This window comes from Pelophylax lessonae (assembly GCF_965119305.1).
Source record: "Pelophylax lessonae genome assembly, chromosome: 11".
NCBI classification, from domain to species: Eukaryota; Metazoa; Chordata; class Amphibia; order Anura; family Ranidae; genus Pelophylax; species Pelophylax lessonae.
This window is the reverse complement of record NC_138778.1, coordinates 10,472,558-10,490,260: the sequence shown is the minus strand read 5'-3', so window position 1 is coordinate 10,490,260 and position 17,703 is coordinate 10,472,558. Positions and strand designations below refer to the sequence as shown.

At 41.2% G+C, this 17,703-nt stretch overlaps 1 protein-coding gene across 1 annotated transcript in view; it reads left to right on the top strand.

Annotated features, from left to right (window-relative positions):
• The window catches only part of LOC309567093 (myosin-4-like), a 97,123-nt gene that overhangs the window by 28,058 nt on the left and 51,362 nt on the right, over positions 1-17,703 (top strand). Inside the window, exons 6-11 of the mRNA XM_082272417.1 lie at positions 3,928-4,045; positions 7,225-7,317; positions 10,372-10,435; positions 10,535-10,633; positions 14,393-14,496; positions 17,525-17,663. Coding sequence (XP_082128543.1) covers positions 3,928-4,045; positions 7,225-7,317; positions 10,372-10,435; positions 10,535-10,633; positions 14,393-14,496; positions 17,525-17,663 — 617 coding nt within the window. The remainder of the gene's footprint in view (positions 1-3,927; positions 4,046-7,224; positions 7,318-10,371; positions 10,436-10,534; positions 10,634-14,392; positions 14,497-17,524; positions 17,664-17,703) is intronic.

The following is a 17,703-nucleotide window of genomic DNA, read 5'->3' as shown; positions in this document are numbered from 1 at the left end:
GATAAGCCTAGCTGTCTAGAGAAATAGAAAAAGGGAATGATTACAAATGGTAGGTATTTTGTAAACCTACCAAAGCTGGGGTCAGTTCTGGGAAGGAACATAAAAATAAGGATACTATATTAGAAAGTTCCAGCCATAAACATATGTTTGAGCCCATGAAACCACAGGAGCAACAGCTGAAAGGTAGCGGCTCCAACAGACTGCTCGGCTATTATGCACAGGGACAAGACAGCAACAGATAAAAAAACTACAGAGTTTAGACATTGGCTATCCCCATAGAGAAAGTCCCAGGGGAAAAATTAAAGTAGTTGAGAGGAGAGCCTGATATGTTATCGGCCAGTGTCTTACCTTACTACCTCAAAAGCCACGAGTCGGGAGAGCCGCCATGACTCATCCTCCCGCGCCCGTGGCTTAAGACTGGTCCCACCGGAAGTGACGGGTGTCCGCAAACGTCACTTCCGGTGCGGGCGCCATATTATCGGATGTCCGGCGCTAGAGGTCAAAAGAACCCCGTGGCCGGACACCCGCGCCGGCTGAGTAAGCCGGAGAGGACAGGCATACAGCTGTCCCCTGCTTGGCGCCCGAATTCATACCTACGAACAAGCCTGTGGACAAGCAGAGAGCGAATCCTGATCCATTACAAGAATCAATACAGGGTTTAAATTACAACCTTTGATGTAAACAAATTAAACAGACAAATAAGGAATACATACAACAAACCAAATACAGTCCATAGTGGATTGTATACGAGACTAGGAACTTAGCACGATCAGGAAAATCCTGTAGGTGGTTCCTATAAAAGCGTCAATAAGGTATATCAAAGAATATGAATACATGAAGATTCGATGAAGGCAATAAGTAGGAGAAAAATGGGGGAGGCATTTCTTTGCCTCCCCCATTTTTCTCCTACTTATTGCCTTCATCGAATCTTCATGTATTCATATTCTTTGATATACCTTATTGACGCTTTTATAGGAACCACCTACAGGATTTTCCTGATCGTGCTAAGTTCCTAGTCTCGTATACAATCCACTATGGACTGTATTTGGTTTGTTGTATGTATTCCTTATTTGTCTGTTTAATTTGTTTACATCAAAGGTTGTAATTTAAACCCTGTATTGATTCTTGTAATGGATCAGGATTCGCTCTCTGCTTGTCCACAGGCTTGTTCGTAGGTATGAATTCGGGCGCCAAGCAGGGGACAGCTGTATGCATGTCCTCTCCGGCTTACTCAGCCGGCGCGGGTGTCCGGCCACGGGGTTCTTTTGACCTCTAGCGCCGGACATCCGATAATATGGCGCCCGCACCGGAAGTGACGTTTGCGGACACCCGTCACTTCCGGTGGGACCAGTCTTAAGCCACGGGCGCGGGAGGATGAGTCATGGCGGCTCTCCCGACTCGTGGCTTTTGAGGTAGTAAGGTAAGACACTGGCCGATAACATATCAGGCTCTCCTCTCAACTACTTTAATTTTTCCCCTGGGACTTTCTCTATGGGGATAGCCAATGTCTAAACTCTGTAGTTTTTTTATCTGTTGCTGTCTTGTCCCTGTGCATAATAGCCGAGCAGTCTGTTGGAGCCGCTACCTTTCAGCTGTTGCTCCTGTGGTTTCATGGGCTCAAACATATGTTTATGGCTGGAACTTTCTAATATAGTATCCTTATTTTTATGTTCCTTCCCAGAACTGACCCCAGCTTTGGTAGGTTTACAAAATACCTACCATTTGTAATCATTCCCTTTTTCTATTTCTCTAGACAGCTAGGCTTATCTATTCTAACAATAGACTCCTTAAGACAATTTATATGATATCAGACACGCTATACAAGACACACTATGTTTGTCCACAGAATCCCGGACTCCACCTTTTGTCCGCTACGGTGGTACCAATTCAAGACTGGTCCATTTCATACCAGAAAACCACCTCCATGGAGGACCCCTGTTGGGCCCCACCTGGATCTATGTGGTTCAGAGCCTTAAGACAAGCCATTGGGAAGCGCAATCTTTGGTCCAATTGTTCCATGTACTAAGCATAATGTACTTTTAAGTGTGGTAAGCTATATGTGTTTATTCCTATGACCCTATATTTTGATATACTAGGGTTAAAATGAATATTGCAGACTATTTTCTAGTTTTTAAGATATGAACCTGTATTTATATATATGCTTCTCTCTTTTTGTGTATAAACTTTGAAGGTCTTAATGTAGTCCTAATCCAACAAAAGGGTGATTCAATCACGCCGGAGTTCCTGATGAAGCAAAAGGCGAAATGCATTGAACAAAGGCACTCACCCGTTCGATCGACTACCACTTTGACATAATATGCTGTATTGTATTGCATCATTAGTTTTTTCTTTTCATTATTTTCATTGTTTTTTTTGTTTCATTGTTTCAATGTCGACTTTTAATCACATTCAATAAATATCGTCAATTTTACTTTTCTTCCGTTCTTTCCCTGGCTTACCTACATACTTTCGACTAATGGTCCATTATAGTCCCATTCCTTTTTATTCCTATCACCAGTGCAGTCTGGGATCACTGATGTGGAATAATTTTTCTCTGTAAAATTACCCAACCGGGATGAGGACTATTTGTCGAGATATGGGCTACTTCCCTTTTTCTTTTCATTATAAATATAGAAAAGAAAACCAGCGATAAAATGCAACAAAATTTCATAAAACAGTCCTTAAATATTGATGTGTCCAAATAAAGTGCTCAGGTGCAGAAACCGATCGATCAAACGGATATGAGTCTCAAACGCTTGATTGAATCATAAATGGCCTCAAACGTTTGAGACTCATATCTGTGGTGAGTAGGGAACCTAGAGGGTCGGGCCACTCACTTGAGCACCGTTTGATCGATCGGTTTCTGCACCTGAGCACTTTATTTGGACACATCAATATTTAAGGACTGTTTTATCAAATTTTGTTGCATTTTATCGTTGGTTTTCCTTTCTATATTTATATTGATCACCTTGCACTTTATTGTACACATTTAAATTAGAATTTTATCAATAATTGTTTGTAATATATATGTGTTTTTATATATTTATATATTCACCAGCAGTATTGTTTTACACATCTATATGAAATGCTAGCGCTGTTTTAATTTTGCTTCACATTTTTTCTAAGATTAACTTGGATGCACAGCAGCTGCATTAATTTAATTTTGTACACAGGATTGAGTTATTTTAACACCAGCAGCACGGGTTTTAATTTTATTCATTTCATATTCTATTTTTTATTCCATTCTTTCCTTCTCCTTTATTTTCTATTCTATTTTATTTTATTCTGTTCTTTTATTTTCTATTCTACTTTGTTCTGTTTTACTCTATTCTTTTATTTTCTATTCTGACCCTTTTTTTTCTATTCTATTTTTTTTCCATTCCTTTTATTTTCTATTCTGTTCTGTTTTACTCTTTCCTATTCTGTTCTTTATTTTCTATTATATTCAATTATACTATTTTCTATTCTATCCCTCTATTTTATTCTCTTCGGAAATTCAAATTCGATTCAAAAAGTATTAGAATTTGATTTGAAAACTATTCTAATTTGATTACAAAACTATTCGAGTTTGAATTTCGTTCGAAATTGTGATTTGTTATTTCGGTGTCCTTTTAGTTAGTTTAATAATTTGTCTGGATTTCAATTCGGAACAAGACGAACCACACATGTCTAGTTCTGTAGTTCAGCAGCAAAGAGACAGAGGCAGCATTGTGAGATCACTACAGGAAATTAGGAGCTCTGGAATTAGGGGAAACTGGATTTCTGGTGGGTCAACAGGTATGGTTTTATTGCAATAAACCACGAGGAATTGTTCATGTAATTGAGAGACGTACTTCATATGTGTTTTTCTTTGAATTGGCTCAGACATACATGGTAACCGTTTGTTACATTCTTCATCCATGTTTTTTTCCTGAATTATTCCTCCAGTGGAGAATCCGGTGCCGGGAAGACTGTGAACACAAAGCGGGTCATCCAGTACTTTGCAACAATTGCAGCCACTGGAGACTCTGGCAAGAAGAAGGAGAACTCCGGGAGTAAGATACAGGTGAGGCCTGTGTGTGCGGCAGGAAACTCCCGCTACATCACAACGGCCCTTTATTTCTTCTTTGTGTAAAGGAGGACAAATACAATAATAATTTGTGTTCATAGATACAAAGCCCAGAAGTGCTTATTATCATTTTCTTGTGCTCCACCCTAAATTCATACCTTCAAATCCATATTTTCAAATCCATACCTTCAAATCCATACCTTCAAATCCATACCTTCAAATCCATACCTTCAAATCCATACCTTCAAATCTATACCTTCAAATCTATACCTTCAAATCCATACCTTCAAATCTATACCTTCAAATCCATACCTTCAAATCCATACCTTCAAATCTATACCTTCAAATCCATACCTTCAAATCCATACCTTCAAATCCATACCTTCAAATACATACCTTCAAATCCATATCTTCAAATCCATATTTTCAAATATATTCCTTCAAATCCATACCTTCAAATCCATATCTTCCAATCCATACCTTCAAATCTATACCTTCAAATCCATATCTTCAAATCCATGTCTTTAAATCCATATCTTCCATACCTTCAAATCCATATCTTCAAATTCACACCTTCAAATCTATATCTTCAAATCCATACCTTCAAATCCATATTTTCAAATCTATACCTTCAAATCCATATCTTGCAATCCATACCTTCAAATCCATATCTTCAAATCCATATCTTCAAATCCATATCTTTAAATCATACCTTCAAATCCATACTTTCAAATCCATACCTTCAAATCCATGTCTTCAAATCCATATCTTCAAACCTATGCCTTCAAATCCATATCTTCAAATCCATATCTTCAAACCTATGCATTCAAATCCATATCTTCAAATCCATATCTTCAAATCTATACCTTACAATCCATACCTTCAAATCCATACATTCAAATCCATACCTTTAAATCCATACCCTCAAATCCATACCTTTAAATCCATACCTTCAGATCCATACCTTCCAATCCATACCTTCAAATCCATACCTTCAAATCCATGCCTTCAAATCCATACATTCAAATCCATACCTTTAAATCCATACCCTCAAATCCATACCTTTAAATCCATATCTTCAAATCCATACCTTCCAATCCATACCTTCAAATCCATGCCTTCAAATCCATATCTTCAAATCCATACCGTCCAATCCATACCTTCAAATCCATACCTTCAAATCCATGCCTTCAAATCCATATCATCAAATCCATACCTTTAAATCCATACCTTCAAATCCATATTTTCAAATCCATACCTTCAAATCCATATCTTCAAGTCAATATTTTCAAATCTATACCTTCAAATCCATATTTTCAAATCTATACCTTGCAATCCATATCTTCAAATCCATACCTTCAAATCCATATCTTCAAATCCATATGTTCAAATCCATATGTTCAAATCCATATCTTCATATCCACACCTTCAAATCCATATCTTCAAATCCATATCTTCAAATCCATATCTTCAAATCCATATCTTCAAATCCATATTTTCAAATCCAAGTCTTCAAATCCATACCTTCAAATCCATACCTTCAAATCCATATCTTCACATCCATATCTTCACATCCATATCTTCACGATACATCAGGGGTCCTCCTCTGGAATGGGGGGTTTTCCTATGGGAGGCTCCGCTGTAGAGAGTGCGGTGGGGGCTGTGTATGGATTCCTCTATTGACTGCTCATAAGAGTCGTTGGTGGTAGGGGTCTCAGAATAAGGATGTAAAAGAGGCAGGGAGGCTCATAGTGTAGTATTCAATATATAGGTTTATTTGAAAAAATTAGTCACTTACATCTGAGTAAACTAATGCTGGCTGGATCGTGGAGATGATTTTCAGATTTCTGGCTTCCGATTTGCGTTCCAAAGACCAGACGTGACGTAGGGACCTACCTTAGGAACCGACGTGTCTGACGTCATCAGGGATTAACTGATGACGTCAGACGTATGCTGACAAAATCACTTTTGTACAAGGTAAAACCATAAAAACCGGAAGTACGCCGCAAATTGCGTCTCACTGGCCGGATCTGACGTCACCACCTGGGGTCAACTGATGCATTTCGTCCCTCCCACAGGATGTTATCAAAGGCTGTCACATACAGTATATATAGTGCTAAAAATATGCACTGTCACTGTACTAATGACACTGCCTGGGAAGGGGTTCACATCAGGGGCGATCAAAGGATCAACTGTGTACCTAGCCAGTGTTTTACTACACTGTGGTGCTTTTACTAAGGGAAGAGATGGAATTTATTAGATTGGCGGGTGGCAGAGGACATCGGGTACCCGATACCCAACGGCCAACCAGCCTGCATGGCCGATGAAGACCCGATCAAAGCCGCATTCGGCTCTGATCGGATCTCCATGCAAAAACCCGGAAGTGATTTCATGAGTGACATCACTTCCGGGTACTCGGCGCCAGATTATAAAAAAATGACAGCATTCAAAAGAGCCAAACTTGGCGTTTTGAATGCTTTTAAGTGCAGAGGAGGGGTTTGGGGTCTTTTGGACCCCCAGATCCCTCCACAAAAGTACCTGTCAAAAAAAAAACAAACATTTTCTAATGTAGACAAATATCGGCCGATATCGGCCGATACCGATATGCATTGGCCAAAATATTGGTATCGGAAAACCGATAGCGGTCGATCACTAGTATAAATATACGTGATTCAGTGCACAGGTGCCACCCTGTAGCAGTAAAACTGCTATAAGGCGGACCTGAAGCAGTTAAATCCTGGAGTATTGGGCTGTAAATAGCTTTAACGCAAGACATAATGACCATAACCAGGCTATGAAGTTTAGGGGGAGCCTAGCCTTACACTTAGGGTGCATGCATAAACAAACTTTCAAACTTTTTGTAGAATATTCTTTACTGTCTGTATTCTGCTGGGGAGATTTCACCTCCCGTACTGGAGATGCATCAGGAAGTGAGAAGAAATCTTTCCAAAGCGAGGGAAATTCAAATCCTAGAAAGTTGTCTACCGGACAAGTGCCCCCCGTTGGAAGAGTTCCCCTCACTTCTTGTCCAAACCTTTGACCCCTAAGCTACCTCTAACAGTAAATTATCCCATGAAAATAAATCCTTACCTCACTGGGCACCAAAGCCATGCATTGCCATGCCGTAAATGTTAAACACATTATAACAGGTCATGTTTTTCTCTGTGTAATTCCAGGGGACTCTGGAGGATCAAATCATCCAGGCCAACCCTCTGCTGGAGGCCTTCGGTAATGCCAAGACGGTCAGGAATGATAATTCATCCCGTTTTGTAAGTAGTTTGGGATGCTTTGCAGTTATGGTGAAGGTCTCTTAGTAAATTTGGTTAGATGTGTAGAAATAGTCACAAAGAGTTTTTATATAAAAGAAAACTGCTGACAAATGTCGACCTGATGTTGGTAAAGTGAAATAACTCACTATGGGTGGTCTGCACTTTGCACTCAATTATTGTTCACAAAAAATGAAATAAAAGCTCATATATACTGTCTATACCAGGGGTTCTCAGTCTTTTTGAAACCAGGCTCCGTTAATTTTTTCCAAAATCTTTCATGCCCCAACAGTAAAGCATAACGTTTATACTCACACAGTAAAAGAATGGGAATGCAAAACATACTGTATACTGAAATGCTGGACTGGGCTGGTGTCCCTGTATGTGTATGGGATGGGGGTGATGTGGAGTGGATTTGGGGACTCCATAGCAGACTTGGTGGCCCTGTAGGGCATGAGGTTTCTGGAGGAATAAGGGGTGCATAGTGGAACTCTGTTGGATGTTGGAGGGACTATGGAGGGCTGGAAGCCCTGCAGGAGGCTGGGGGGCAATGTGGGATGCTGGGGGGCACTGTAAGTTCGGGGGCATTCTGAAGGCAGGGGGCTTTCAGGAGCCTGGGGATACGGGGGACCACAGTGGTAGGTTGTGGGTCACAATGGGAGGTTCGAGGCACTGTGGGAGTGTGGTCTAGGTGTGGGTTGTGCAACAAGGGAAAATGGTCTGGTTCCCACCAAAGCACACCTCCATCCCAAAATTCATATAGAAACAAAAGAGATTGGCCCGCGGGACCAAGTGTAGGTTGTGCGGTGGGCAGAGAAAACAAACAGAGTTCCAGTTTGGCAAAAGCAAAATGTTGTCGAAAATTTCAGCAAACGCAACCAGACCTGACGGGGAAGCACAACCTTCTGGAGCCACTTACAACTGAGACAGCAGTTGAAGAATGAAAGATGCCGACAGCATCTGCCAGGAGGAGCAGAATGTGGGCTGAGGGTTCCACATGAGTTAGATATAGTCCCTGCACTGTTGTCCCTACTCCTCCAGAACTTTTCCTTCTCTCTAAAAGCTGTCCCTATCAGATGAGGTACAGTGGGGAAAATACGTATTTGATCCCCTGCAGATTTTGTAAGTTTGCCCACTTACAAAGAAATGAAGGGTATATAATTTTTTACCATAGATGTATTTTAAATGATTAAGACAGTATATCAACCAAAAATCCAGAAAAAAACACGATATAAATGATATAAATTATATAATATAAATTGAGTTGCAGTTCAGTGAGTAAAATAAGTATTTGTTCCCCTACCAACCAACAATAATTCTGGCTCCCACAGACTGGCTACAGTAGGTGCTCATATAATACATAGATTAGTCCTGTAAATTTAAGAAGGTGCTCCTAACGACAACTCGTTATGTGTATAAGAGACACCTGTCCACAGAATCTCTTTCTTCAATTCAAACCTCACCATCATGGGCAAGACCGAAGAGCTGTCAAAGGACACCAGGGACAAGATTGTAGACCTGAACAAGGCTGGAATGGGCTACAAGGCCATTAGCAAAAAGCATGGCGAGAAGGAGACAACTGTTGGAGTGATTATTCGCAAATGGAAGAAATACAAAATAACCATTAATCTGCCTCGGTCTGTAGCTCCATGCAAGATTTCGCCTCATGGGGTAAGGATGATCATGAGAAAAGTGAGGGATCAGCCCAGAACTACACGGGAGGAGCTTGTGAATGATCTCAAGGCAGTTGGGACCACAGTCATCAAACAAACCACTGGTAACACAATACGCCGCCATGGATTGAAATCCTGCACCGGCCGAAAGGTCCCCCTCCTCAAGAAGGCACAGGAACAGGCACGTCTAAAGATTGCCAATGAACATCTAAATGATTCAGAGAAGGATTGGGAAAAAGAGCTGTGGTCAAATGAGACCAAAATGGAGCTCTTTGGCATTAACTCGACTCGTCATGTTTGGAGGAAGAAAAATGCTGGCTATGACACTAAGAACACCATCACTACAGTCAGGCATGGAGGTGGAAACATAATCCTTTGGGGCTCTTTCTCTGCTAAAGGTACAGGCCGACTTTGCCACATTGAGGGCCCAATGGATGGGGCCATGTATTGTAAAGTCTTGAATGAGAACCTTCTTCCCTCAGGCACAACACTGAAGATGAGTCGTGGATGGGTCTTCCAGCGTGTCAATATGCCAAAAATTACTGCCAAGGCAACAGAGGAGTGGCTCGAGAAGAAGCAGATTAGGGTAATGAAGTGGCCTAGCCAGTCTCCAGGCTTTAATTCTATAGAAAATGTATGGAGGGGAGCTACCAAGTGACAGCCAAGAAACCTTAAGGATTTAGAGAAGATCTGTAAAGAAGAGTGGACCAAAATCCCTCCTGAGATGTGTGCAAACCTGATCACTAACTATAGGAAATGTCTTACCTCTGTGCTTGCCAACAAGGGTTTCTCCACCACATACTTAGTCATGTTTTGCTTGGGGATCAAATACTCATTTTACTCACTGAACTGCAACTTTTGTATATTTTCTGTGTTTTTTCTGGATTTTTGCTGGATTTTTGGTTGATATTCTGTCTTTATCATTTAAAATACACCTATGATAAAAATAAATTATAGACCTTTCATTTCTTTGTAAGTGGTAAAACTGCAGGGGATCAAATAACTATTTCCCCCACTCTACTTTTCCCTACGCTAGCCTTGGACCTTGAGTCTTATATAGACTCTCTCTGACCCAAGATGGCACCAAAGCCACATGGGGCGCCAGAATCCAATCAGATTAACAGCCCCCCCCCCCCCCTGTGACTGAGGAAATCATAGAGGAACCAGGTTCCCCCTTAACTTCCTTCCCAAATTGCATTGCTGCTAACGGTTGAGCGTCACCTACAGGGGAGAATACGGCTGCACCTGCCTACAGGAGGTTTTGGGATCTGCAGATGGCTAGAAGGGAGGCCATGGTTGAGAACCACTGCTCTATACAGTCCCATTTATTGGTATATAACTGCATTGTTTGTGATGAATGTAACCCAAATCTTCATTTACGCAGGGAAAATTTATCCGAATTCACTTTGGAGCAACGGGAAAACTCGCCTCTGCAGATATCGAAACATGTAAGTGGCGGATTGTAATTCCAAGTTTTGCATTTTGTCTTTCAAAAACACTGACATCAGTGATTGGCCAATTTGTACTAAATAAATATCTTCTGGCAGATTTGCTGGAGAAGTCCAGAGTGACTTTCCAACTCCCCAGCGAGCGGAGCTACCACATCTTCTACCAGATCCAGTCCAATAAGAAGCCGGACATTGTTGGTGAGCGGAGGGATGGGTTGTTCTAAACATCACCTGTTAAGTCAGAAAATGGAAGCTGGGACCTCATACAAATAGTCCCGACAATGGGGCACCACCAGCACACCATAGTAGAAAGTTCAGTAACAGTATATTGTAGAAGAGTTTAGAAAACACAATATACCCAATGGGGAAGCACAACTGGCCACTGAGACTGAGGTGGACCCACGAGATGAAGAATGGTGGATGCTGATAGCATCTGCCATGAGAAACAAAATGTGACCTGGCAGGTCCACACCCAAAAAAGAAGGCTTCCTGGAAGGTAGACATAGTTCCTGCACTGTCCCTACTCCTCTGATACCTTTTCCTATCTCTAGCACTGTCTCTGACAGACAGGGATCCTTTCCTTACGCTATTCACTCACAAAAAGCATGACAATCCTGGGAGCTTGAGTCCTATATAGACTCTGCCTGACCCAAGATGGCCATCAAAGTCACATGAGGCACCAGCATCCAATCAGATGGCCGCCTCGCTGTGCCCGAGGAAATCATAGAGGAACCAAATTCCTCTCAACTTCCTCCCCGACCTGCATTGCCGCTGTGTTTGAGAGCCACCTGCAGTGGAGAATACAGACTGCACCTGCCCACACACTGAGGACCCCTTCCTCAAACCACAGAGACTACATTAATAAGGGGTCCTCAGTGGCCCCTGAAATGCTGCTGTTTGGTGGCCAATAAATGTCCTGTCTTGAACTTTCTACTATGGTCAGCTCTTGATGCCTCATTGCCTGGACTACTTTTTACCTGACCATCCTTATTGGACATTACAATACATTTCTGCCGTGAATCCAATCAGCCAATTTTAGTAAGAAAAATATGGAAACTTTACAAAATATCACAGGAGATTATAATTAAATGTACCTCTCTCTCCAAGCATGCCCCAAAGTTTCTGTAAAAGCTACACCAGCTAAGGAATTTATAGCACCCAACAAATTTCTGGGAATATTGGATTCCTGGATCCACTCTGTCCTGTGGATCTATCCATAAGCCTCCATCACCAGGGCCGTTTTTAACGAGGAGCAAAAGGAGCAGCTTCTTCAGGCCCAGTCATTGTAGTGGAGCCCAAAGCAGCTGAGCTTCCCCTTGAGCTGGCACTGTTGATAGTTGATAAATAGATTTGGCGATCACTCAGGAGACGAGGGCAGAATTGAAAGTTTGGGGGTGCTGGTGATTGGTTGGGTGTCATGTCTGCAGCCTTAATTGGCCAGTTTGGTAAGTTAAACCTTGTCCAGGATGAGTGCCTGTGTCAGTCCCGGGCACAGTTACACCGACCCCACTTCCTCACCATGTCCGCCAAGCCGCAGACCATCAGCCCGCTGAAGAACTTCTTCACTGGAAGGTTTGCTGGGGTGAGCCTGGTGTTCACCTGACCTCCTCTGGACACTATTAAGGTTAAACTGCTGGTGGGGCAGTGCAGGGGTCTGTGGAAGGAAGGGAGGGGGTCCTGTGTAATGGCGGGGGCAGTATGGGGGGTAGTATGAGGGAGGGGGTCCTGTGTAATGGCGGGGGCAGTATGGGGGGGTAGTATGAGGGAGGGGGTCCTGTGTAATGATGCGGGTAGTGTGAGGAAAGGGTTCCTGTGCAATGATAGGGGTAGCATGGGGGAGGGGGGTCCTGTATAATGATAGGGGTAGTACTGGGGAGGGGGTTCTGTGTAATAATTGGGGTAGTATGGGGTAGGAAGTTCTGCGTAATAATGGAGGCAGTATGGGGGATGGGGTCCTGTGTAATAATGGGGGTAGTATGGGGAGGGGGGTCCTGTGTAATAATGGGGGTAATATGGGGGATGGGGGTCCTGTGTAATAATGGAGGTAATATGGGGAGGGGGTCCTGTGTAATAATGGGGGTAATATGGGGGATGGGGGTCCTGTGTAATAATGGAGGTAGTATGGGGGAGGGGGTCCTGTTTAAAGATGAGGGTAGTATGGAGGAGGGGATCATGTGTAAAAACGGGGGTAGTGTGGGAGAAGGGTCACTTGTAATAATAAATAAGAAGGGTCACTGGTACTAATAAATAATAAGGGTCACTTATAATAATAAATAATAAGGGTCACTTGTAATAATAAATAATAAGGGTCACTTGTAATAATAAATAATAAGGGTCACTGGTAAAATTAAATAATAAGGGTCACTTATAATAATAAATAATATGGGTCACTTGAAATAATAAAAAAAATAAGGTCACTTGTGATAATAAATAATTAGGGTCACTGGTACGAATAAATAATAAGGGTCACTGGTAATAATAAATAATAAGAGTCACTTGTAATAATAGATAATAAAGGTCACTGGTACTAATAAATATTAAGGATCACTTATAATAATAAATAAGAAGGGTCACTTTTAATAAAAAATAATAAGGGTCACTTGTAATAATAAATATTAGGGGCATTTGTAATAATAATTAATAAAGGTCACTGGTAATAATAAATAATATGGGTCACTTATAATAATAAATAATAAGGGTCACTTCACTTATAATAATAAATAATATGGGTCACTGGTAATAATAAATATTAAGGGTCACTGGTAATAATAAATAATAAGGGTCACTTGTAATGATAAATAATAAGGGGCACTTGTAATAATAAATAATAAGGGTCACATATAATAATAAATAATAAGGCTCATTTGTAATAATAAATAATAAGGCACATTCGTAATAATAAATAGGAAGGGTCACTTGTACTAATAAATAATAAGAGTCACTTGTAATAATAAATAATATGGGTCACTGGTAATAATAAATATTAAGGGTCACTGGTACTAATAAATAAGGGTCACTTGTAATAATAAATAATAAGGGGCACTTATAATAATAAATAATAAGGCTCACTTGTAATAATAAATAATAAGGCACATTCGTAATAATAAATATTAGGGGCATTTGTAATAATAAATAATAAGGGTCGCTAGTAATAATAAATAATAAGGGCCACTTCACTTGTAATAATAAATAATATGGGTCACTGGTAATAATAAATATTAAGGGTCACTGGTACTAATAAATAAGGGTCACTTGTAATGATAAATAATAAGGGGCACTTATAATAATAAATAATAAGGCTCACTTGTAATAATAAATAATAAGGCACATTCGTAATAATAAATATTAGGGGCATTTGTAATAATAAATAATAAGGGTCGCTAGTAATACTAAATAATAAGGGTCACTTGTAATAATAAATAAGGGTCACTTGTAATAATAAATAATAAGGGTCACTGGTACTAATAAATAATAAGGGTCATTTATAATAATAAATAAGAAGGGTCACTTATAATAATAAATAAGAAGGGTCACTTGTAATAATAAATAATAAGGGTCACTGGTACTAATAAATAATAACGGTCATTTATAATAATAAATAATAAGGGTCACTTGTAATAATAAATAATAGGGTCACTTGTAATAATAAATAATAGGGTCACTTGTAATAATTAATAAATAAAAAGGGTCACTTGTAATAATAAATAATAAGGGTCACTTGTAATAATAAATAAGAAGGGTCACTGGTACTAATAAATAATAAGGGTCATTAAATTTCTATCTCTGAATAGCAGAGTAACCATCTGTGAGTTTTGGTGGAACAATTACTGCCTTGAATAGTTGTCATGATTTTACAGTAATTTTTTTGTCTACATTACGCTCGCATTCAGTTTCAGTAATTTTTTGTAATATGTTTTTTATTTTTTTGTTTTCTGTTTTTTTTTTTTTGTTTTTCAGAAATGTTGCTGATTACCACCAACCCGTATGACTTTCATTACACCAGCATGGGGGAGATTGCCGTAAAAAGTATCGATGACTCCGAGGAGCTCATGGCCACCGACGTACGTACATATCGCATCCTGGCCATGTGTTATGGAGAATCTCACTGCAAGTCCAAAGCCTTCTTTATTACTGTCTGAAATAATAACTGTCTGCTGTGGCCAACAGGAACTAAGCCAATTCAAACCTGACCTTAAAACTGGCAGCTTGAGGATTAAATAAATCCAGTGATAAATTATGCTGCATTGTTAAGACGTTCACCCCTGGTGCCAAGTTTACCCCGGGGTCTGTAGTGTCTAATATAAAAAACAATGTAAGGAATGAATCAAAAACATTTATCTAAATATATTCTTTATTAGCCACATATATAGTATACAGTGGGTACGGAAAGTATTCAGACCCCCTTAGATTTTTCACTCTTTGTTATATTGCAGCCATTTGCTAAAATCATTTAAGTTCATTCTTCTTCCTCATGAATGTACACATAGCACCCCATACTGACAGAAAAACACAGAATTGTTGACATTGTTGCAGATTTATTAAAAAAGAAAAACTGAAATATCACATGGTCCTAAGTATTCAGACCATTGCTCAGTATTTAGTAGAAGCCCCCTTTTGATCTAATACAGCCAGGAGTCTTTTTGGGAAAGATGCAACAAGTCTTTCACACCTGGATTTGGGGATCCTCTGCCATTCCTCCTTGCAGATCCTCTCCAGTTCTGTCAGGTTGGATGGTAAACGTTGGTGGACAGCCATTTTTAGGTCTCTCCAGAGATGCTCAATTGGGTTTAAGTCAGGGCTCTGGCTGGGCCATTCAAGAACAGTCACGGAGTTGTTGTGAAGCCACTCCTTTGTTATTTTAGCTGTGTGCTTAGGGTCATTGTCTTGTTGGAAGGTAAACCTTCGGCCCAGTCTGAGGTCCAGAGCACTCTGGAGAAGGTTTTTGTCCAGGATATCCCTGTACTTGGCCGCATTCATCTTTCCCTCGATTGCAACCAGTCGTCATGTCCCTGCAGCTGAAAAACACCCCCACAGCATGATGCTGCCACCACCATGCTTCACTGTTGGGACTGTATTGGACAGGTGATGAGCAGTGCCTGGTTTTCTCCACACATACCGCTTAGAATTAAGGCCAAAAAGTTCTATTTTGGTCTCATCAGACCAGAGAATCTTATTTCTCACCATCTTGGAGTCCTTCGGGTGTTTTTTAGCAAACTCCATGCGGGCTTTCATGTGTCTTACACTGAGGAGAGGCTTCCGTCGGGCCACTCTGCCATAAAGCCCCGACTGGTGGAGGGCTGCAGTGATGGTTGACTTTCTACAACTTTCTCCCATCTCCTGACTGCATCTCTGGAGCTCAGCCACAGTGATCTTTGGGTTCTTCTTTACCTCTCTCACCAAGGCTCTTCTCCCCCGATAGCTCAGTTTGGCCGGACGGCCAGCTCTAGGAAGGGTTCTGGTCGTCCCAAACGTTTTCCATTTGAGGATTATGGAGGCCACTGTGCTCTTGGGAACCTTAAGTGCAGCAGAAATCTTTTTGTAACCTTAGCCAGATCTGTGCCTTGCCACAATTCTGTCTCTGAGCTCTTCAGGCAGTTCCTTTGACCTCATGATTCTCATTTGCTCTGACATGCATTGTGATCTGGAAGGTCTTATATAGACAGGTGTGTGGCTTTCCTAATCAAGTCCAATCAGTATAATCAAACACAGCTGGACTCAAATGAAGGTGTAGAACCATCTCAAGGATGATCAGAAGAAATGGAAAGCACCTGAGTTAAATATATGAGTGTCACAGCAAAGGGTCTGAATACTTAGGACCATGTGATATTTCAGTTTTTCTTTTTTAATAAATCTGCAACAATGTCAACAATTCTGTGTTTTTCTGTCAGTATGGGGTGCTATGTGTACATTCATGAGGAAGAAGAATGAACTTAAATGATTTTAGCAAATGGCTGCAATATAACAAAGAGTGAAAAATTTAAGGGGGTCTGAATACTTTCCGTACCCACTGTATATATGTAGCAAGGTTTGCAGGCCTGTGGCCTGATGCGGGTCTGCCATTAGTACCGGAATCCTCTCCAGCCCATGTGAGCTGAGTCCCTGGGTGTGACAACTGGGTAGCGACACTTCCGGCATCTTTGTTTGTGGTTTTTATTATAAGTTAAAGGGGATGGGAGAAGGGAATGAGTGGGATACTCCTTTAGGCTCGAACTAATTACAATTGGGACATTGATCCTGGAAATGCCCGTTGGCGCTTCCTTGACGCCAGCCGGCGCCAGCCAACGCTCACTAACACTGAGTACACACTACAACTTGATAGAAGTGCTAAATCCTCGACTGAAAGTCCAGAAGATCCAGAACTGTGAACAGGGGAGGACTGGGCCAGGGGGCATTGGGGCAATTGCCCCCTGGGCCGCCCTGATGTCACTAACTTACAGAATAAACTCTTTTACATAATCGTTTTCATGATCATAATGATTGTTCGATAACATGCACAATACGAGTCAGAATATTATTTTCGTTTCAATTTTACCATACACGTAACAACTTTTGTAGAAACGATAAAAGTTTTCGCTATGGATCCATCGACATTAGCCGGGCACACAAACGAAATCGTCGGCAAACTTGTGTTCACTAACGCCCCGAAGCTGGGACCCCATGTGTCCTCCGCAGCCATCTTGGGTAAGGGCAGAGCTTATTTAAGTCCCTGGCCCCCTGACTTTGTGCGCTTTATGTGTGGTTAGTGTAGGAACAGGTACCCTCTCTGTCAGGGACAGCGTCTAGTGGCAGGGAGAGGTTCCAGAGGAGTAGGGAAAGTGCAGGAACTACGCTATCTCTGCAAAGGAAGTCTGCATTCCTGCACCTTGAAGCTGCTGGCATCTCTTCATGTACAGAACCGCTGTAAATATCTCTGTAAGTGGCTCTGGACACGTGCGTTCTCTCGCCAAGCCCGGTTGTACTCGGTTGTGAAGTTTCCCAATATACCATTGGTATTACTCGCCCTCTGAGTAATTCCTGCCACCAGCTCACCATGCTGCTCACAGGACCGAATGCCCACTTACATACAGAACTATTCTGTTTTCTTCCCAGGAAGCCATTGATATCCTTGGTTTCAATCAGGAGGAGAAGATGGGGATCTATAAGCTGACAGGTTCAGGAATGCATTATGGGAACATGAAATTTAAGCAGAAGCCCCGTGAGGATCAAGCTGAGCCTGAAGGCACAGAAGGTAAGGAGCCAGGCCGGTTAAGGTACACTAATCTGGATAC